General features: G+C 53.1%; 1 protein-coding gene across 4 annotated transcripts in view; it reads right to left on the bottom strand.

Annotated features, from left to right (window-relative positions):
• CELF5 (CUGBP Elav-like family member 5) overlaps window positions 1–21,297 on the bottom strand; it is a 52,041-nt gene extending 30,744 nt beyond the window's left edge. For all 4 annotated transcript variants that reach the window (XM_070465001.1, XM_070465000.1, XM_070464999.1 and 1 more), the window contains exons 1-2: window positions 20,940–21,297; window positions 1,202–1,284 (exon numbers count right to left, since the gene is read on the bottom strand). In XM_070465001.1, the coding sequence (XP_070321102.1) occupies window positions 1,202–1,284; window positions 20,940–21,198 (342 nt within the window). In that variant the 5' untranslated portion in view covers window positions 21,199–21,297. The remainder of the gene's footprint in view (window positions 1–1,201; window positions 1,285–20,939) is intronic.
• Between the last annotated feature and the right edge of the window lie 1,316 nt (window positions 21,298–22,613).

A 22,613-nucleotide genomic window follows, 5' to 3' on the forward strand; every position in this document is an offset into this window, starting at 1 on the left:
CATTGTCACATGGCAACAACAGGTGGAAACTAAACAAGGAGCCCACTGATGTGGCTGCCATAGTGTATGCTCTTGCTTCTGCCACTTCATCTTTTAAAGAGGGGCTCTTTTGTAAATCCATGGCTAATTCATTTCAATGTATGACAAAAACCACTGCAATGATGTAAAGTAATTAGCCTACAACTAATAAAAATAAGTGGAAAAAAAATAATAAAGAGGAGCTCTTTGCTCTGCAGGTAAGGTTGAGGCCACCCCCCAAATATTTGGATGCTTGCTCAGAGTTGAGTCAAACTCATGCCACAGCTTCTTGTTTCTGGCAAGTAAACCCCAGATTGTCCACTCTCAGCTGTGTGGCATCCATGCTCCCAGTAGGAATGGCAAGATGCCACCCTAGCATCCTCTGAAGCCCCTTGATACTGAAGGGTTCCTGAGATTTCTAGAGGGAAGAGCGATACCTCCTGCCCCCAAACTCATGGGGTGGGGTGCTACAGATCTCACTGGAGACCTGGCTTGGCAGGCTGAGGGGGACCTTAAGTCCTTTCCTGGGGGCAGGGACCTCCTGCCCACCCAAAGAGGACAGGGCTGACAGGAGAGAACCAGCAGGCCCAGAGCCTGGGCCAGCCTCCCCTGGGGAGGAAATATCACATAAGGAGCCATAGCTTTACTTGCTCCATAAGGACAAGAGGAAAGAAAATCCCCTCCCTTCTTATGGTGAGAGGTAGGTAGGGCCCAGTCTCCTCCCTGAGGCCCACAAGGCCCTGAACATCTGCCTCCACCCCCTCCTTGCCCTCCCCTCCTCCCTCTCTCCCCCTCGCTCTCTCTGCTCCAGGAACACGGCCCTCCTGGCTGTTTCTTCAACACACCAGGCACCATCCTGCCCCTGGACCTTTGCCCCTGCTGTCCCTCTGCCTGCTAATGCTTCCTCATCCTCCAATGACACTCTCATGTGAAGTCAGGTGCCCCCATGCAGTGTGCAACCTCCACAATCACCCTGACATGAAGTGTACGGCCTGGGATGCAGTTAACACACAAGAAATGCCCATCCGGGTGATGATTTCTGTGTCTCTGCTCCATTCGTCTCTTTCTGAGTTCAGAGGCAGATGAGCTTCACAGCTGATCCCAGGAAGGACCTTAGCCTTCCCCAAACTGACAGCATCCCCTCCATCTGCCCCTTCACTTCCCAGCAGCATCCAGCACTCACCCCGGGCAAGGTCTTCTGTTCGTGCAGGGCAGTCTGAGCTTTGATGGCGGAGTCCCTGGCACAGTAGGTGAGAAAGGCACAGCCTGGAGGGGAGAGAAATAGAGGTGTTAGGAGAAAAGGAGGCTGTGCATCCATGTTCACAGGAAGTTCCACTGTGAACCACTCACAGGAGATCCATAGAGGAGTCAGATCCACAGAGACAGAAAGCAGATGGTGGGGGCCAGGGGCTGAGGAAGGGGATGCGGAGTCAGTGTTTAATGGGGACAGAGTTTCAGTTTGGGAAGATAAGAAAGTTCTGGAGATAGATGGTGGAGATGTTCACACAACAATGCGAGTGTACTTAAAGCCACTAATTTCTGCACTCAAAAATGGTTAAAATGGCAAACTTTCTGTTATGTGTATTCAACCACAATTTTAAAAACTTAGGAAATAAAAGAAGGAAAAGTGATTAAGGTGGTAAATTTAAATTATGTGTATTTCATTATAATTTTAAAAATAGAGACAAGGAGGTTGGAGCCCCGTTTGTGGTGGGGCAGTTAAGAGTAGCTCAGCTCTCCCCTCCCATACCCTCACTTCCCAAAAGGTGAGACAGGAAAGGCGGAGAGGCGAATCAGCTGTTAATCAAATCGGTGGCTGATGCTAAAAAGCGGGGTGAGGTGGGGGAAGGGGGAAGGGGCAGAGTTGCCGCCTCAGGGAGGATGATGAGGGGCACTAGCAGCCCCAAGGAACCAGAAGAGACCTCAACACTGGAGTGAGAAGCACAGTGACTCTGCCACTAACCAACTCTGTGGCCTTGGATGGCCCGCTGCACCTGTGTGGGCGCCTCAGTTTTCCCCATCAGAACAGATGCTCGGAGGGTGCAGTGGAATGGACCAACCTAGATGCGGGGGCGGAGCTAGAGGGGTGAGGCGTGGCGCCAAATGGAAGGACCAATCAGAAGAGGCAAGGGGTGGGGCTGGCTCTAAAGTGGTCCAGAGCCGGGGTGTGATTGGAAGACGTCCTGAGTGGGGGCAGAGGGTGAGAGGCATGAGAGCCATAGAGACAAGAAAGGTTGAAAGACAGAGACGGAAGAGAACTGAGCAGAGGGAGGCGCCCAGAGAAAGGCCAATGAGATTAAAGATATTTTAAAATATTTTGCGGGGTGGGAGATGCAGGCAGATTCTTTGGGATGGACACAGGGATCCACGCCTCAGAGCTGGGTTTGCCTCTCTAACCCCAGGGGGCCTCACTTCCACGGACTGAAATGACACCATTGTTGGCTGCTCTGATGCTGTCGAGTCCTGGGTCCTCCACCCCCAGGTCCCTTCCCGTGGTCTCTCAGCTTCCCCCGACGGGGACTCCCTGTGCAGAGCCCCTGGGGCATCGCTTTCACCCCAGGCTGGAGTTAATTAAAGCTGCGTCCTGCTGGGCTGCGCTCACTTCACCGGCTGCTCCCACCAGCTGGGCCTGGTGGTGGGGAGGAGTCTCTGACCCAGGCCCGAGAGGTGCCCTGGGGTCCTGGGGAAGGGGCACCAGGCAGAGCTGAGGACAGCTTCTAACATTCATTTTTTAAAAAATTGTGTTGGGAATGTAAAAATGGTGCAGCGGCTGTGGAGAACAGTTTGGCAGTTCCTCAAAAAAGTTAAACATAGAATTACCATATGATCCAGCAATTCCACTTCTGGGTATATATCCCCAAAGAATTAAAAGCAGGGACTCGGAAAGATATTTGCACACTCGTGCTCGTGGCAGCATTATTGAGGACAGCCAAAAGGTGGAAACAACCCAAATACCCATCAACAGATGAATGGATAACAAAATGCTGTCCATCTATACAAGGACCAAAAGAAAGGAGATTCTTGACACCTGCTACAACATGAATGAGCCCTGCAGACATGATGCTCAATGAAATAAGCCAGACACAGAAGGACAAATACAGTATGATTCCACTCAAACGAGGTCCTAGAGGAGTCAGATCCACAGAGAGAAGGAAGTAGATGGTGGGGCCAGGGGCTGGGGGAGGGGATGGGAAGCCAGTGTTTCATGAGGACAGAGGTTCAGTTTGGGAAGATGAGAAAGTTCTGGATGGTGGGGATGGTTGTACAACGATATGAATGTGCTCAGTACCACTGAGCTGTGGACTTAGAAATGGTCAAAATGGCAGATTTTGCTATGCATATTTTACCAGAATAAAAATTTGTAATGGGAGATATTACAAACATGCCCTCTTTATATATTGTGTGTGCTTATCCTTTTTTGGTTATATTTAATGCCCATATCTTCTCCCAATACATGTCTTAATGTTTTTTTCTTTTCTTTTCTTTTTTTTTTTTTTGGAGTTTCTATTTTCTGAATTGAATCTCCAGGGTCTTCAAGAAATGCAGAGGCACTAAGAAAATAGCCATAAGGCCTGAGAGACATTAGGCATGGCTGGAAAGAAATTGGGAAGTATAAAAGAGGGGCAAAGCCCTTTCTCTTTGGGTCTTTTCTTGCCTTGAAGCCCTATATGCAGAAGATAGAGTGTGCTGGCTCTAGAAGGGTAGGTATAACCCCTGAACAACCTTCCACCGGCCTGTGGGTCTGTCTGGAAGGCTTGCAGCCAGATAGAGGGAAAAAAACAGCAACCAAAAAAAGAAAAAGAAAAGAAAAACACGCGAGCTGCTGTCCCTGGTACTGAAAGGCCTCCTTGTTTTCTTGGCCCTATCTCTTTCCAGCCTCTTAGCTTCTTTTTCTAACTGGTGAAAATGTGTCATATTTACCCATTTCTTGATAAACAGAGCCTTGATTTTCAGTTTCTATTAGGGCTGAATTGTTTCCCTTCTCCATCAACTCAACTCATTCTCCTAATCTCCAGGACCCCAGAACGTGATCTTATTTCATTGCAGATATAATAGCTAAGGTGAGGTCATACTGGAAGTAGGGTGGACCCTAATCCAATAGGACTGGTACCCTTATAAAGGGGGAAAACTTTGATCCAGAGACAGGCACACAGGGAGAATGGCATGTGAGAATGAAGGCAGAAATCTGGATGATATATTGACAAGCCAAAGAACAGCAAGAATTTCCAGCACCACTGGAAGCTGGGAGATTTGGATCAGATACCCAGTCACAGCCTCAGAAGGAGACAGCCCTGCCAACAACACCTTGATCTCAGACTTCTGGCCTCTAGGACTGTGAGAAAATACATTTCTGTTTTTTAAGCACATTATTTCGGTAGCCCTAACAATACAGTTCCCAATGAATACAGACCTCTAATGATGTTAATAAAGCTCCCTAGATTTTTGTTTTATTATTATTATTTGCCACACTGCACAGCATGTGGGATCTTGGTTCCCTGACCAGAGATCAAACTCAGGCCCCTGGCATTGGAAGCATGGGGTTTTAACCACCGGACCACCAGGGAAGTCCCTAAATCTCCCTAGTTTTTAATGCTAATAAGCTTATTCTCAATATTGATTCATTTAATCCTCACAACAATCCCACAAAGGAGCTGTTAGCATTGTCCTTATTCTGCAGATGAGGGATTGCAGTACCAAGAGGGGAAGCAACTCGCCCAGGGTCACACAGTGGAACATCAGAGGCACTGTGAACTGTGTGCTAACCACTTGGATACAACTACCTGGAATTTGCATCTTTTCCAAAAATTTCTCCTAGGGCCTATGGGAAGGACCACAGGCCCTTGCCTTCCTTGCCCTGAAAGGAACCTTAAAATAGTCTCACCTTTCTGAGATAATCTGGGGCTGGATCCAATGGTGAAGAGGCTGTGGAGCACATTTCAGTTGGGGGTTGGGGGTCTGGTTTGCTGTGTCCTAGTCCTAGAGCGACCCTCCCAGGGAACTCTCAGCCCAGCCAATGCCCACACTGAGTGAGCCTCTTCTCAGAGATTCCAGCCCTGGTTACCCTCACCCCACACACCAGACTTGTCCACGATAAGAGTGTGTATGGTAGTCTCTCAGTCGTGTCTGACTTTTTTGTGACCCCGTGGACTGTAGACCATCAGGCTCCCCTGTCCATGAGATTGCCCAGACAAGAATACTGGAGTGGGTTGCCATTTCCTTCTCCAGGGGATCTTCCTCACCCAGGGATAGTGCTGGGGTCTCCTGCATTGTAGACAGATTCTTTACCATCTGAGCCACTAGGGAAGCCCCATGATAAGAGTAGGGCCAGGAATTCAGCAAAACACACCCCAAGCCCCATGCTGGCCAAGCCCTGGGGTCTATAGGGTCCTCTCCTCTTCTTGGGGAGAGCCAAGAAGGCAGCCCCACCTACAAGAACCAATTGCCCAAAAGGCTCAACCCTATGATTTCCTTCACACCCACCCCTATTTTCAAAGTCTGGACAGAGGTTGACCTCTTGACAACGTGGAGCAGGGATTAATGGGGGGGGTATCTTTGGGAAACAAGAGAATTCCTCAATGTATGAAAGCTGTCTACCAACTGATCCATCTCATCATGGTGTTCTTTGTAGGGAGGGAGCTCCCTGTCACTGGGATTAAGCAAGCAGCAGATCCCCAGAGAGGAAATTTCTTTGCTGGGAAATCCTGAGGATCCCTCCTCTCACCAAGATCCTCTGTTCTCTGCTTCAAGATCAGAGCTTTTGGGATTTCACAAATCAAAGTTGTATCATGATAGTAATAATTGAAGTCCAGTGAGTGCCAAGCATCTTACAGGGACATCACACATATGAACCCTTTGAACACTCAGCCTAGCCCAAAAGAATTGATACCATTGTATCTATCTTTCTCCTCATTTTAAGATGAGGAAACTGAAACACCAGACAGACATTGAATTGTCTGCCCAAAGTCACACAGAGGTGGGATTTTAACCTTTGAAGTTTAATCCCAGTCCTAACCCTTCTGCCCACAATATCCCCCATTATTATAAGATAATGGTAATAGTAGCAGTAAACAGCCAATTCACTGAGGCCTTAGGGCGGTCGCTGTTCTGGGTACTTTACTTCACACCCCTCTTTTCTCTGCAGGAATCCTGTGGGGGGTGGATGTGATGCACAGTATGGAGGAATTGAGGTTCAGAGAGGTAAAGTGACTTGCTTATAACTGCACAGCAGGTAAGGGGTGGGAATGGAATTTGAAGCCAGGAATATCTGATGCCATGGGCTCCCCTCCCATCCACTGCACCTCTAGGGTTTCGGTCCCTGGAGTACAGAGTGGTAGAGGCACCCAATTCCACCACCATCTTAAAACTCACTTCAAACCTTTCATACTTCAAGACAAAGGTGGGCTTAAGTGTTTCCATGTAAAGACCCTTGTGGGCCATGAACAATCTAGACACCAATTGTTTGATGCATGAATAAACTGAATCATTAATGATACAGGTTTCCTAAAAGTGGAGACCCAGGGTGACCCCACAGAGCCTTTGATGGTGGGGAGAAGAGTGTCCACCTTATAGATGAGGAGACTGAAGCTCCCAGTGGCCCAGGTCATCCACAGAAATGACAGGGCTGGGACTTAAGCCCACATCTGCATGACCCATGACAAAGGGCTCTTCCCCCAGCCCACAGGGATGCTCCTCTCTCCAGCCCTGGAGATGCTCCTCTCTGAGAAAGGGAGCAGAAGTGGCCATGGTCCCTCCATGGCAACAGGTCTCTGTTCAGCTGGGGCTCTGGGGACAACACTTTGACTGATGGGTGATGCTAAGGCTCCCAGGCTGGGTAGAGACAGAGATGGACACACCTCCCCGTGTGTCATCAGCCTGGGAGACAGAGTGAGGGATACAGGGCTGGGGGAAGCCCAGAAGATGAGGAGCATCTTCAGGCACTCAATAGTGATCCCCCTAGAAAAGATACATCCACTCCAGGAACCTGTGAATGGGACCTGATCTGGAAAAAGGGTCTTCACAGATGTAATCAAGGATCTTGACATGAGGTCATTTTGGACAACCAAGTAGACCCCAATCTAATGCCAAGCATCCTTATTCAAGACAGAAGAGGAGAGACAGATGGAAGGACAGGGGAAGATGAAAGCAGAGACTGGACAGATGCAGACACAAGCCAAGGGAAGCATGGAGCCTTCAGAAGCTGGAAGAGGCCAGAGGGGGACCTCCCTGAGCCTCCAGAGGGAACAGAGCTTTGATCTCAGACTTCTGCCTTTTAGGGCTGAGAATCTGTGGTCATTTGTAACGGCCACCCCAGCAAATCAGTACAGATGGGAACCCGGGAGGAGAAGCAGTTTATAAGGAAGATGCGGAACCCAGTTTGGCCCCTGCTGAATCTGAGGGTTTGCAGGTCTTCGTGGAAAGGACCCTCCAGGACTGACTGAAAAAACCCCCCAAGTGGCCCAGGATGGTGTACCAGCTGTGTATATGGAGCCAAGCTCTGTGCTGAAGCACATCATCCCTGGAGCTTCACACTACTTGTATCCTCATGTTACAGGAGAGCAAACCCGTGCCCAGAGATGCTGAGCCACTTTCTTGATGTCACACAGCAAGTCAGAAACAACCCCTGCTACTAAAGGCAAACTGGGGGTGGCTAAAGGGCTTCTGAGTCCCAGAAAATTCCACAGCACTGGGGATGATTTAGGTCTTGGGAGCTTAATACACTGATCTAATGAACTAAAAAAAAAAAAAAATTGTTTTAAAGATGAAAACAGGAAATTCCCTGGAAGTCCAGTGGCTAAGACTGTGCTCTCACTGTGGAGGGCCTGGGTTCAAACCCTAGTCAGGGAACTAAGATTCCACAAGCCATGCAGTGTGACCAAGAAACACACAAAACAAAACCCCACCAAGAAAACACAAAATAAACTCAAAAAATAAATAAAAGGAAAAACAATTCTTTTCCTTTTTACTACTCATAGCTCTCATGTCCAGGCATAAGTCTGGGGTTTTTGTCACTTCCCAGGGAGTTTGACAGGTCTAGGGACTGATCCCGATGGACACTGGTGCTGTCCCTGTGTGCCCCCACCCCGGATACACCCCACACCTGGCCTCTCGCTGACCTGCCTTTGAATTTGCCATTTCCTTGGCCCACACACCCTCACCCTCATCTCTATCTGGCTCATTTCTCCTCAGCCTGCAGGTCCCAGCTGAGTCACTCTTCCTCCAGGAAATCTCCCCATCCCCGACTGATGCCGGAGCAGGAGGGTTGGCGACTGAGAGTGTCCATGTCACCGATGTGTCCCCAGTGCTCAGCGTTGGGCCCAATACACAGCTCGTGCCCAGTAAGAATTTGGCCACTGTACATGGTCTCCATCTTTGTCCAGCCCCACCTGGACTGCTCATTTCTCCTTCCCCTCAGGTCCCCGGCTCCGCCCTCGTCCCCACATTCTGTCCTCCCCAGAGAAGCCACGAGAGGGCGCCTGTGAGCGCCTGAGTCAGGCCCCGCCCCTCCTTCGCCCACAGCCCTCCAGGGTTCCCACCTCCCTGGGGTAAAAGACCAAGTCCTTCCACAAGGCTCTGCACAACTAGCTCCTTCCTCTCCCTGCCCTCCCCTCCCTCTCTCCCCTTCGCTCACTCTGCTCCAGACACACAGGCCTCCTGACTGTTCCTCCACACACCAGGAATGGTCCTGCCCCAGGGTCTTTGCACGAGCTGTTCTGGGATGTATTTTCCCTCTGATCTCTGCACGGTTTACTCTGTTACTTACTTAAGGTCTTGGCTCAAATGTCACCTCCCCCAGTGAAATCTCCTTGGCGCACTCCATTTCAAATGACAGTCCTCAAACATGCCCCCCCACCCGCCCCATTCTATATTTTCCAGTGCCCTTAGAACCATCTCAAATGTCACATTTTTTTCTCTTGTTTCTCCCCTACTGAAATGTCACTCCAAGAGGATTGGGGCGGGGGGGTTCAGTTTTGAGTCCCTAGTACCTAAATAGTGTTGGGCACACGGTAGGTGATCAGTAAATACTGACTGCAAAATGAATGATTTTGCTTCCAAGATGACCTGCTAATATCAAGACCACCTTGTGGGCAACGACCCCATTTGATTTGTTTTCCTGCCTCACCTCCTCCACCACGCCCAGCATGGGGTCAGTCCCAAGCACCAATCATGTGCCAGGTGTGCTGGGAAAACAGAGGCAGGAAAGATGATCTGTTTCTCTCTGATCACCAACATCCACCCTCCCCAGCCATAACCAACTGTGCGAACCCCTCATCTCAAACCCTTTTGATCCCACCCCCTCACCACACACTGGCACCCCTGATTCTAGTTCTTTAAATTCAGCTCTAATCTGGTGACTAAAGATGGGATCCAACCCTGCCCAATGCCTTCCTGCTGTGTGCTCTAGGGCCAGCCACTTAACCTCGCTGAGCCTTCATTTTCTCATCCATAAAATCACAACATCATCCATTTAGCACTATAGGCCACACTCCCTTCTGCTGTGGGGCCACCTCTCCACCACCCCTGCCCCTGGCCACCCTCTCCACCTCCTCCTCCATCCTCTCATCCTGAAGCTGTCCTCCACTTCGCTGGGAACAGAGGGGCTGATGGACCCCACTCCCCTATTCACTGCCCCTCCCTCCACTTATGAACTCACTGGCTCCTGACCAGAGGGCAAGACCCAGGACGCAGGGCTCACGCTTCATCAGGCATGCTATTCTAGCCTGACCTCCTGTCTCCCTGGCTGCTGCTCCTAGCCTCTGTTGCTGCCTCTTCCTCTGTCTCCACGTTACAAACAGGGCTTCTCAGGGTTCATCTGGACCTACGACCTTCGGCCTGCGCCCGTGTCAACTCCTCCCACGGATATAGGCACCATCGCTGCACCAATGGTTACTCCATCAGGGCCTCACCCGTCCACCCGTCCATCCACCCGTCCATCCACCCATCCATCCACCCATTCACCTGTCCATCCACCCATCCACCCGTCCATCCACCCATCCACCCGTCCATCCACCCATCCACCTGTCCATCCACCCATTCACCTGTCCATCCACCCGTCCATCCACCCATCCACCTGTCCATCCACCCATTCACCTGTCCATCCATCCATCCATTCACTTATTCACCCGTCCATCCACCCATCCACCCATCCACCCGTCCATCCACCCATCCATCCACCCATCCACCTGTCCATCCACCCATCCATCCACCCATCCACCTGTCCATCCACCCATTCACCTGTCCATCCATCCATCCATTCACTTATTCACCCGTCCATCCACCCATCCACCCATCCATCCACCCATCCACCCGTCCATCCACCCATCCACCCGTCCATCCACCCATCCACCTGTCCATCCACCCATTCACCCGTCCATCCACCCATCCACCCGTCCATCCACCCATTCACCCGTCCATCCACCCATCCACCTGTCTATCCACCCGTCCATCCACCCATCCACCCATCCACCCGTCCATCCACCCATCCACCCGTCCATCCACCCATCCACCTGTCCATCCACCCATTCACCCGTCCATCCACCCATCCACCTGTCTATCCACCCGTCCATCCACCGATCCACCCGTCCATCCACCCATCCACCTGTCTATCCACCCGTCCATCCACCCATCCACCCGTCCATCCACCCATCCACCTGTCCATCCACCCATTCACCTGTCCATCCACCCATTCACCTGTCCATCCATCCATCCATTCACATATCCACCCGTCCATCCACCCATCCACCCACCCATCCATCCACCCATCCACCCGTCCATCCACCCATCCACCTGTCTATCCACCCGTCCATCCACCCATCCACCCGTCCATCCACCCATCCACCTGTCCATCCACCCATTCACCTGTCCATCCATCCATCCATTCACATATCCACCCGTCCATCCACCCATCCACCCACCCATCCATCCACCCATCCACCTGTCCATCCACCCATCCATCCACTCATTCACCCGTCCATCCACCCATCCACCTGTCTATTCACCCATCCATCCACTCATTCACCCGTCCATCCACCCATCCACCTGTCCATCCACCCATCCATCCACCCATCCCCCTGTCCATCCACCCATTCACCTGTCCATCCACCCATCCACCTGTCCATCCACCCGTCCATCCACCCATTCACCCGTCCATCCACCCATCCACCCATCCATCCACCCATCCCCCTGTCCATCCACCCATCCACCTGTCCATCCACCCGTCCATCCACCCATTCACCCGTCCATCCACCCGTCCATCCACCCGTCCACCCGTCCATCCACCCATTCACCTGTCCATCCACCCGTCCATCCACCCATCCACCCGTCCATCCACCCATTCACCTGTCCATCCACCCATCCATCCACCCATCCACCTGTCCATCCACCCGTCCATCCACCCATCCACCCGTCCATCCACCCACCCACCTGTCCATCCACCCATCCATCCACCCATCCACCTGTCCATCCACCCGTCCATCCACCCATTCACCCGTCCATCCACCCATCCACCTGTCCATCCACCCATTCACCTGTCCATCCACCCATCCACCCGTCCATCCACCCATTCACCTGTCCATCCACCCATCCATCCACCCATTCACCTGTCCATCCACCCGTCCATCCACCCATCCACCCGTCCATCCACCCATTCACCTGTCCATCCACCCATCCATCCACCCATCCACCTGTCCATCCACCCATTCACCTGTCCATCTAACCATTCATCTGTCCATCCACCCACCAACCGTCTGCCTGTCCATCCAGGTATTCACCTGTCCATCCACCATTCACTGGTCCATCCACCTATCCACCTCACCCACCCATCCATCCATCCCCATCTGTCCATCCTTATCTATCCATCCATTCACTTATCTACCCATCCATCCACCCATTCACCTGTCTATCCATCCATTCACTTATCCACCTGTCCATCCACCCATTCACCTGTCCATCCAACCATTCATCTGCCCATCTACCCACCAACCATCTGCCTGTCCATCCAGGTATCCAACTGCCTGTCCATCCAGGTATCCACCTGTCCATCCACCATTCACTGGTCCATCCACCTATCCACCTCATCCACCCATCCATCCATCCATCTGTCCATTCACCCATCCATCTATCTGTTCATTTATCATCCATTCATGTATCCATTCATCATTCACTCATTTACCCATTCATCCATCCACCCACATGTCAAGCTATCTCTCCATCCACCCATACATCCATGCATCCACCCATCCACCTGCTGAGTTTCAGGCACTCACTGTTCTGGGCACTGGAGACATAGCAGTGAACTCAAAAGGCAAAAATACCTCATCTTAATAGGGCTTCTAGTCTACTGGGAGGAGAGAAACACAAATAAAATAAATAAACTCTACAGTACATCAGAAGTTTTCATTTTCACAGAGGAAAAAAAAAAGTACGCAGGGAAGAGGGATGTGGAGTGTTGGAAAGCGGCTGAGATTGTAAATCAGGTCCGCAGGGTGACTTCACTGAGAAGGTGGGGTTTGCAGAGGACGAGGGAGGAAGTGTGGTCCAGACAGCAGCCACAGCCTGTGCAAAGGCCCTGGGGCAGGACCATTCCTGGTGTACTGAGGGAACAGCAAGGAGCTTGTGTGTCTGGAGCAGAGTGAGAGAGGGAAAGAGGGAGGAGGGGAGGGGCACGTTATAAAGGGCTTTGTGGGCTATGGGAAGGACTTGGGGTTTTACCCCCAGGCAGGTGGGAGCCCTGGAGGACTGTGAGCAGAGGAGGGGTGGGGCCTGACTCAGGTGCTCACAGGGAGCTTCAGCTTCCTGGGAGAAGTTCAGACTGTGGCGGGTGAGGGTGGGAGCTGGGAGACCAGGGGAGAGGAGACTAAGCTAGTACAGGGAGTGATGATGGGGCAGAGAAGTGGGGAGACATGAGTGGACTGGAGAAGTTTAGAAGGCAGAGCCATCGGGAGGGAGGGATAGGGGAGCAGAGGTGTGAGACAGGGAGAGTCAGGGTGACTCCAAGGTCCTGTTCTGACACACTGCGGGCTTGTGTCCGTGACACCATCCTGACCACCAACTGCTCAGGCCAGAAAGTTAGTGTGATCCTAGATCAGGGTCCCCCTCGGCACTGCTGACATCGAGGCTGGGTCATCCTGTGGGGGGGGGGGGGCTGTCCTGGGCACTGTGGGGGTGGAGCAGCACCCCTGGCCCCACCTACAGCCAGGAGCCCCCTCAGTCATGACCCCCACAGATATCCCCAGATGGTGCCCAGTGTTCCCTGGTTAACGATCGCCCTGGGTGAGGCCCACTTCACCAGGTCCCTCCCTATTGGATCCCACCAAGAGATGACGATTTGACTTTTTAAATCACTACACATCACCACTCTTAGGACTGCTCAGCGTCCTGTCCACTTTCTCACAGCACATTGCAGCCCTGCCTAACCACATGGGGTAGCTCTAGATGACGACAAATCCCTTCCAGCATAGACAATGCTGTGATGAACCTGTTGTGTGTCCTTGGGGAGGGGCTCTCCCCTCTCTGAGCCTGCACTTCCCACATATATCATGTTGCTCTGGAGACCCCTAGCTGGGGCAGGAATGACTCCTTGGGTCCCTCCTCCTCGCAGAGAGTCGGGACAAGGATGTGATGAGTGCCCCCTTCTCACCTCTCAGGTGTGGTGAACTCCACCCCAAAAGGCTGCTGGGGAAAGCGAGAGGACTGGCGAGGGAGCTCACACAATCTACTCTCGTGGCACCTCCAGGCAACTCGCCACCTTTCGGAAGCCCCTCAGAGGAGCTGAGCTCAACTGTGATGGCAGAAATGTCCAGCCACGTTCTGGGACTCTTTGTCCCTTAGTTTCTCCACGTCGAAAATGGAGGACCCACTTTCCCCAGATTCAGAGCTCCCTAAGGGACCCTAACCTTTCCCTATCCACAGCCCTCCAGGGCTCCCACCAACCTACTTGTAAAAGCTCAAAGTCCCCTCCCTGCCCTCCCCTCCTCCCTCTCTCCTGCTGGCTCACTCCGCTCCAACCCCGTTCTCCCAACACTGCAAACTCATTCTGGCCTCAGGACCTTTGCACACACCATGTCCACTTCCTGGAATGCCTTTCTCTTGGCTTTAGAACAACAGCTTTCTCATCTGCCATGCAAGGCTTATCCCAGATGTTGCATCCTGACATCTTTGGTCACCCGCAGTAAGTTGTCACCCTTCAAGACACATCCTTCTTTACTTCCTCCATAGCAACTTGCTCCTACCCAAGTCTTACCTGTTTGCTCATTTAGTGTCAATCCCTCTTTTCCCCCAGACCGATTTGTGTCCTCCCAAACCAGGCACAATGCCTGGCACACCCCAGAGATTGGACAGACAGTTGTTAACTGTCTGGCTACTGGACCATTTATTAACACCGATGATGTGCAAGACACTATTGACAGGGATTGCATTAACCATGTCATTATTTGTATTCTACAAATTGATGCTAATTCTTGCAACTACTCTGTAAGAGAATTCTTGATACTCCTTCTCTTTTACAAGGATGCTAAGGCTCAGGAAAGATAAGGTGGTTTGTCCAAGATCAAACAGAAATGAAAAGCAGAGTCAGGAATAGAAACAAAGCCTCTTGGGCTGCAAAGCTGATGGTCATTCCCATTCACCTGCTGGGGAGGAAGGTAGTAAATGTTGATGAGGTATCCACCAATCCATCCACTCACTCATCCATCCACCCATCTACTCACACATTCCTCCATCCATTCACCCATCTTCCATGTATCCACCCATTTCTCCATCCTCCCATCCATCCATCCACTCACCTAGTCCATTCCTCTATGCTTCTATTCCTCTATCATCTGTCTACCGAACCATCTTTTCATCTATCTATCCATCCATCCATTCCTCCATCCATCTATTCATCCACCCATTCATCCACCTAGATATCTATCAATCCATTCAGTCTTTCATCCACCTACCCACTCTTGCATCCAGCAACCCAATTATCCACCCACCAAGTCATCACCATCCATCTATTCATGCCTGCAGCCATCTACATATCATCTGTTGGCCAGGCCACCCCCTGGCCAACCACCACACCCAAGCACCCCCTCACCCTCTCAACCTCTCCTTCCCTTAGGCCTTTGTTCATCCACATGCTCCACTTCAAAATGGTGAATAGGACACGGTCCCTATCTTCGCAGAACTTACATGTCAGTGATGATCACCATGACCCCAGATCAACAGGACTATTACTAGGTCAATGTCTTCCAAACCTAGTGGCCCCTTCCTCTGGCCCTGGTCACCTTCAATCCAAGGAGAATGAGCAACCCTGGATGGCTTTCACCTTGAGTCTACATCTCCACAATCACATCTCTTTCTCTACTTTCCTTATTTCTCTTCCAAGGTGGGTCAAGTCTCAGGCTGGGGGGTGTGACACCTAGCTATATTGCTGTGTGACTTGGGTGTGGGTGTCGCCTGTCTCTGAGCCCCAATTCCCTGTCTATCCATGTCAGGGGGGGAATCTGGTTCTCTGAGAACCATTGTGACCTAAGCATGTGTCTGTTTATTTGTGTCCCTTTCATTCCACACTGTGAGCCTCACCCCAAGGGGAAGCTTCTGTTGTATCCACCCAGGTGTGTGTGAGAAGTGTGCATATCACAGATAAGGCTGGGAGGCTGAAAAGAGGCTGATGGGAGCAATGACAGTTAACAGGACATGAGGGTCTCTTTCCACACAGGTCTGAGATCCTCCTCTGCTCTAAATTCTTCCATGGCTCCCCAGTGTCCTCAGTAAAGATCCAAGCTCAGTCCAACATAAGAGGCCCCACAGGGTTGAGTCCATGACCTCAAGGTTGACTCCCTGGCCTCAACTACCATGCCTCACCTAATTCCTCCTTGACTCCAGCTGTGCTCCTTCAAACCTCCAGGCCTTTGCAAACCCAGTTCCCTCTGCCCACATCCACGAGGACAGATACATTCACCTGGCTGACTCACTGTTGTGTTTCACATCCACCATAGGGCTCAGAACATAGACAGTGCTTCTGTGAATAAATACATGAAACACCTTCTCCACCTGGCAAGTTCCTACTCACCCTTCAAAGCCCCAGTTCTAGTCCCCCTCCTCCACCCAGCTGGATTCCCTAGGCAGAGCCTTTAGCTCCCTATCCAGTTCTCTCAACACTGCATCCCTTCCCATTGAAACACCCTGACCATTCCAGCTATAGGTGACAGTGTGTAGCTCTGCTCATTAGGGGGGTCTCAGATCTCTCTTGCCGAGCACAAGGCCCCAGAAGGCTTCCAGGAAGTGTTGGCTAAATGAATGAGTATGGTCCTACTCAGTGCTCTTAATGGCCAGGGTCTCATCAGCCAATATCAGGGTTTAAAGAGAGAGCAAATGTCATAAAAAGGGAACCATAGGGCTCCCAGGACCCTCTGCTGTTACCCCACCAAGACAAAACTCCATCCACTCCCAACCTGGAGGGTCTTTGCACAAGCTCTGCCAGGATCACCTTTCCCCATCAACAGATCCTTCAGGTCTCAGCTTAGTAGCGTAACAAACATAGACTCCGCACCCAGCCCTGTGTCAAGATCTTTAACCACTATTCTGACCCTCATCTCCCTTAACTCTCCTCAAGATGGGAGGCCCCGCTGGTCTCATGACTCTTTTACAGATGACAACACTGAGCCTTGAAGAGTTGAAGGCAGCTGCCCGAGTTTCCATAGCCGAGAAAACGCAGAGAAACCAGACATCCTAACTGCTCTCCCTTATCAGCTGCCTCCTCCAGGAAGCCCTCCTGGTCTCCACATCTGCAGCGGCTGGGGCCTCCTCTGGGTTGTCCCTGCGGATAAGCATCCACCATCTCAGCCCTGACATCAATGCCTTGGAACTTCCGGTTCCTCACTGTGTGCCCTCCCCCCCCCCCTGCCCCGCCCCCAACACACACCACCACCAAATGGGATCTGGGGGTGGGAGGAGTCTGGGAGAGGATTTTTCTCTATTTTGCCCGACACTGTATCCTGGGTCTGGAAGAAATAGTGGTTCTATTAGTAGGTGGCTTCACAGCCTGTTGACTCCATCATGCCCCCCAGGAATTCCTGTTTGCCTGGAATCTCAGACCCACACACAACAGGCGCTCAACCAATGCACTCTGCCTAACGGAAAGCAGAAACGATGTCATGGTCACCCATAAGGCCCCCGGGGCCTCATAAAAGCCTGTTAACCCCCCTGAGGATGGAGTGGTTGGGGAAACTGAGGCCTGGAAGGAGGCGTGCCCTGCTCGAAGCCACACAGCCAGTCCTGGTGGCTTGCCCCCGACCCCCTCCCTGCCCACCCGTCGCTGTCCCCTCCCTCCGTTCCTCCCCACCGGGCAGCGCCTGCCGGCCGCCCAGCCCGCCGTCTCCCTGGGGCTGGCACGTCACACACGGAATTTCATGCCTGGAGCTCGGCGTGCTCCAGCCTCTCCCCCCACCCCCCGTCATCCCCCAACCGCCAGGCGAGCAGCTGGTGCTCCCATGGAAACTGCAGGCCCCCACCGGACCCCCCCACCCTCACCGGCCCCCTTCACAACCTTCGCTTTAAGACAAATATTGTCATTAACATGCAAATGCATATACGATTACCATAAAGGGGGCCGCGCGGCGGCGGCGGACGAAACGATCGCGGGCGCCTGCCCCGGGCAGGGCGGGTATTAATATTCAAGCTGATCGCTCGAGAGAGGGCCCGAGCCACACCAGGCACCTGGGAGGAAGGGAGGGCACGTGCACACAGCCCTCTCCGAGGGAGGGTCCCAGAGGGGGCCCGTCCCCCCAGCAGGTGGCTGGAGGGGGCGATGACTGGACCCTGATCAGTGGGAGCCCCCCTAATTCCTGGCCTGAGCCGCTGGCTGGGCTGGGGGCACCAGGCAAGGCCTTTCTCTGGATGAGGTGCAGATCTGAGTTGGGGGAAGCGTCTCGTGGCCTCCCTGCCCCCCAACTCCCGCCCTCTCTCTGCCTTCCCCTGTGGGTGGGGGTGGGGGGAGGCTGCGTCAGCCCCCCCCCCACCCGCGTCTCTGTGTATCTCTCTCCTCTGCTCGTGCCATGTCTCTCCACCTGTCTCTGTCTCCATCTCTCTATCTTAAAAACAAAAACAGCCAGCACCCACGGATCTGCCCTCTTCCAGAGAAACCTCCACTTCTCCCCTGCCTTTCTCTTGGTCCCAGCAGGGAGGCCCCCTGCACAGACCCTTAGGAATGGGGATGCCCCCACCTCACCCCTGGCCGTGGCCGTCAGATGTCATATCCCCGCCCCCTCCCTTCCCTTCCCCAACACCACCCCTGGGGAAGGGGGGGTCCCGCCTCGGCTTGTCACTCCCTCATCCCGCAGATACACTTCTGCTTCTTTGGCCTGGGTGGGAGACAGGTGTGTGACAGCTGGGTGAAGGGCAGCTCTGGTCAGTCCTTGGGACGCAGTATTTGCCCCTCCAGCCTCAGTTTCCCTTCCACATGAAATGCACAGATGCTCACAAGCCCGTGGGAGTCACGATCCCATCAGCAGAGATCAACCAGGCCCCCCAGTGTGAAAATTAAGGGTGAGATGGTGATCATGGGAATAATGCAATACTGGATGTCCATTCTCCTGCTGGGTGCAGGGGCCACAGGGACCACAATCGGTGTTCTCGCCTCCAGGGGCCCCCAAGGCTCTCTGGAGATTTCTCTCCACAACCTGAGGTCCACACTCCCACCCCTGGGCTCTCAGCCAGCACCCTCAGTAGGCACCCTACAGGTTCCCCAGAAACAAAACCAGATGAGTGTTGGCAGGAGGTGCCTGGACCTCCCCACCACGCCACAATTCCCCGCGCATCATTCCACTTCCCGTTGGCTGAGGCCCAGAGAGGGACAGCCACTGGCCAGTCATACAGCTAAGCACCCCCACAACAGGCTGCCAGCCCAGCTGCTGGCCCTTGAATCAACTCCCACCTTCAACACCCCCTCGACTCCCTCACACAGATAAGGTCCTACCAGGCCCAGCACAGGTGGGGTAAGGAGGGGCCTCCGTTGGTGTCCTGAGGGTACTGGGGTGGGCATATGGGGAGAAAGCCCTCCACCCCGTTACCCCCAGGCCCTATATCCAGGGCTCTAACCTGCCTAGGGCTCCAGCAAAGTGGATGTCATGGACACTTAGCTTCTTAATTTTCACCCTCCAAGGAAAGACTGCAAATGGGAAACACCCTGAGGCACCCCCAGTCCTAACATTCTCCAGCCAAAAAAAAAAAAAAAAAAAACCCACATTCATGAGACCCTGTTCGTCGACAACAGGTAAACTGAGGCTCTCAGGTCAGTGAAAATTCAGCCAGTCTCTCCCTTATCCTTGCGTGCTGTGGGGGCGGTAGGGTTCTCCAGGAGAGATTTAAAAATGAGAAAAGAGGGGAGGACCATTGGGCGGCTCCATCTCCCCACGCCCCATATGTCTCTGAGACCCAGAGCTCACCAGCAGCTTTTCATTCAACGTTTGGGGGGGGGGGCATGTGGACACCACCCCCATCAGAATCTTTCTAGAAATGAGCCCTTCGGACACACCAGGGGTTTGGGTTGTGGAAAGACCCCTCACACAGCCGTGGACCCCTTAGCCTGACTCGTGGGTGAGCACAAGCCCTCTGCCCTCCTAGGCCACAGGGAGCGGTTAGATTTTCCAGGCCCAGGTTTTTTTTTTTTTTTTTTTTGGTGATGGTTGGATTTGAAAGAGATGGGGGATGGGAGGAGCTGCTTTCCTCCCCCTTGGTACCAGCTGGAGGGGCTAGCTGAAGTGGCAGGCCTGGACTCCAAACCACCAGATCCTCCCTATGGCCTGGCCCAAACCATCATTCATTGATTCATTCACTTGTTCATTATTCATTCATTCATTCATTCAACAAACACATATTCATGCTTACCATGCCTGCCACACAGAGAGGAAGACAGGGATGAATGCGGTCTGAAATAGGTCACGGGCCCTGATCCAACCCCGAGGCCCCTCCAGGGTCTCACCAGGGGTGTCAGCACAAAGTCTTCACCATCCCCACCCCCCAATCCCCATCCCCTGCCAGGAGAACTGCCAGGGCCACCCCAATCCAGACACTATGCCATGATCAGAGCCCAGGGCTGGGGCCACAGTCCCCAGCACCCCCTTTCAGCATGCCAATAGAGAATCAGGTGGCAGGGAGGCGGGCAGGCCTTCCCACCCGACCTGCCTCCTCTGCTGGGCTCACAGGTCGCCCACACCTCTCCGTCCACCCCAGGATCTCGGATCTGCCAGATGGACAGTCCGGGCTCATCGTCTTTGGCCTCAGCCCTCAACACACTGCTAACAGGCTTGGCCAGTTTTAACTTGAGCCAAAGGTGGAGGCGGCAGTCTGGGGGGGGGGGGGGGGCGCATAGAGAAATGGGGGGGGGGATGCTGATCCAAACAGAGAGGGTTTGGGCATGGTGGGGGGGGAGGGCACACGGTAGCCTTGAACCACCCAAGAGGCTGGTGCTCCCCCTGACTGGCTTAGCTGCCTGCACCCCCAACCCCCCACCCGCTTTCTTTGTAGTTACCGATTAGCCCGAGATCCTGAGCATCCGTGTCCCCCGCGGCCGGCTGGACCTGCCCCACCGGCCTGGCTTTGTGAAAATGACCAAGGCAATGAAATCCAGTGGTGCAAGAGAGAGAGAGGGAGAGGGAGAGGAGAGAGAGACAGAGAGAGAGAGAATGCCGGAAGGTGGGGAGGGAGGGAGTGGGGGCGGAGAGGGGAGGGGGCCAGCTCGGATCTGTCAGCTGCACCCCCAGAGGGGGGAGGAGGGGGTGGGTAGAACGGGGTTGGGGGGGTAAGAAATGATGCCGTGGCAGAGGCAAGCGGAGGGAGGAGGTGAGGAGAGGAAGGTTGGTGGCGGGGAGAAGATGCCGGAAGGTGGGGTGGGGAGGCCGAGGGAGGAGAGGAGAGGGGAGGGGAGCGAGCCGGGCGCCCACCTTTGTGCATGCCCGTGTAGGGGTCTTTGAGCACCGTGAGCTCATAGATGCGGCCGAACTGCTCGAAGAGTGGCTTGAGGTCCTTCTCGTCCAGGTTGCGCGGGATCTGGCCCACGAAGAGCTTGATGGCGTCCAGGTCCTTCGTGCCGTCGGGCTGCCCCCCGGGGGGCTCGGGCCCGCTGCTGCCCACGGGCGAGGGCCGCGGCTGCAGGAGCTGCTGCTGCTGCCGGCGCGCCTCGCTCTCCGTCAGGCGGGCCATGGCGGGCGAAGGCGGGCGGCGGGCGCGGGACCGAGCCGGCGGCGGCGGCGGCGGCGGGCGGCGGGCGGACTCGCAGCTGGAGCGACGGACACCGCCTCCCGCCTCCCTCCCGCCCGGTCCCCGCGCCCTCCTCCCTCCTCCGCGCGCCCGCTCGCGCCAGCATCAGGACCACAAAAGGGCGGCTCCGCAGCGGCCCCTGGCGGCCAGAGCGCGCCTCGCCGCGGCGGCGCCCCCACGCGCATCGTCTATCCCGAATCACACTTGGATCATCCTGCATCCCACACATCCGGCATCCCGCCTGGCCGCCCAGTCCCGGCCTGTAAACTGAGGCCAGCGGGTTCGTAACCCCTGCCTTCTGGGTGGGTGACGGCAAATCTTTAGGCAGGACCGACCGGGCTTCGAGGTGGCTCAAGGTCTTCCCACTGATAACACCAGGAAAAGCACAAAAAGTAGCGCACCGTTCTATAGGGCGCTCACTTGACTTTTACAGGACTGTCCATGGGATGTTTAAGCAGACAGAATAATAACACTAATAATAATAAAAATAACAGCAACAAGAAAGAGCATTTTGATAACACTATGCTCAGCACTTTTAAGTTTGTAACTTATAGATAGAGTAGAAACAGCGATCATTGTGTTATATCCTCAGCAACACTTTTGGTCACACTTGCCACGTGCACATACCGTTCAAAATATTTAGAAAGAAATGGATGCATTTGGGCCAAGTGCTCTATGGGCATCACGCCACTCCTGCTAAAACTCTCCATCAAAACCACAAGGAGGTTATCATCACTGGCCATCATCATAAAGCCTACAAATAATAAATGCTAGAGAGGGTGTGGAAAGAAGGGACCCCTCCTACACTGTTGGTGGGAATGTAAATTGGAGCAGTCACTATGGAGAACAGTATGGAGGTTCCTCAAGAAGCTGAAAATAGATCTATCATATGATCCAGCAATCCCATTCTTGGGCATATATTTGGAGAAAACTTGAATTTGAAAAGATACATGCATTCCAAAGATACATAGCAGCACTATTTACAATAGCCAAGAAATGGAAGCAACCTAAATGTCCATCAACAGATGAATGGATAAAGAAGATGTGGTATGTTTGTCTGTGTGTATACACACACACACACACACACACACACACACACACACCAGAATACTACTCAGCCATAAACAAGAACGAAATAATGCCATTTGCAGCAACATGGATGGACCTAGAGATTATCATACTAAGTGAAGAAAGTCAGGCAGAGGAAAACAAATATTACATGATATCACTTATATGTGGAATTGAAACAAAATGAGGCAAATGAACTTATTTACAAAACAAATAGACTCACAGATGTAGGAAACAAATTTACGGTTACCAAAAGGGGAGGGGGGTCTAAGTTAGGAGTTTGGGATTAA

This window comes from Odocoileus virginianus, chromosome 3 (assembly GCF_023699985.2).
Source record: "Odocoileus virginianus isolate 20LAN1187 ecotype Illinois chromosome 3, Ovbor_1.2, whole genome shotgun sequence".
Taxonomy (NCBI): domain Eukaryota; kingdom Metazoa; phylum Chordata; class Mammalia; order Artiodactyla; family Cervidae; genus Odocoileus; species Odocoileus virginianus.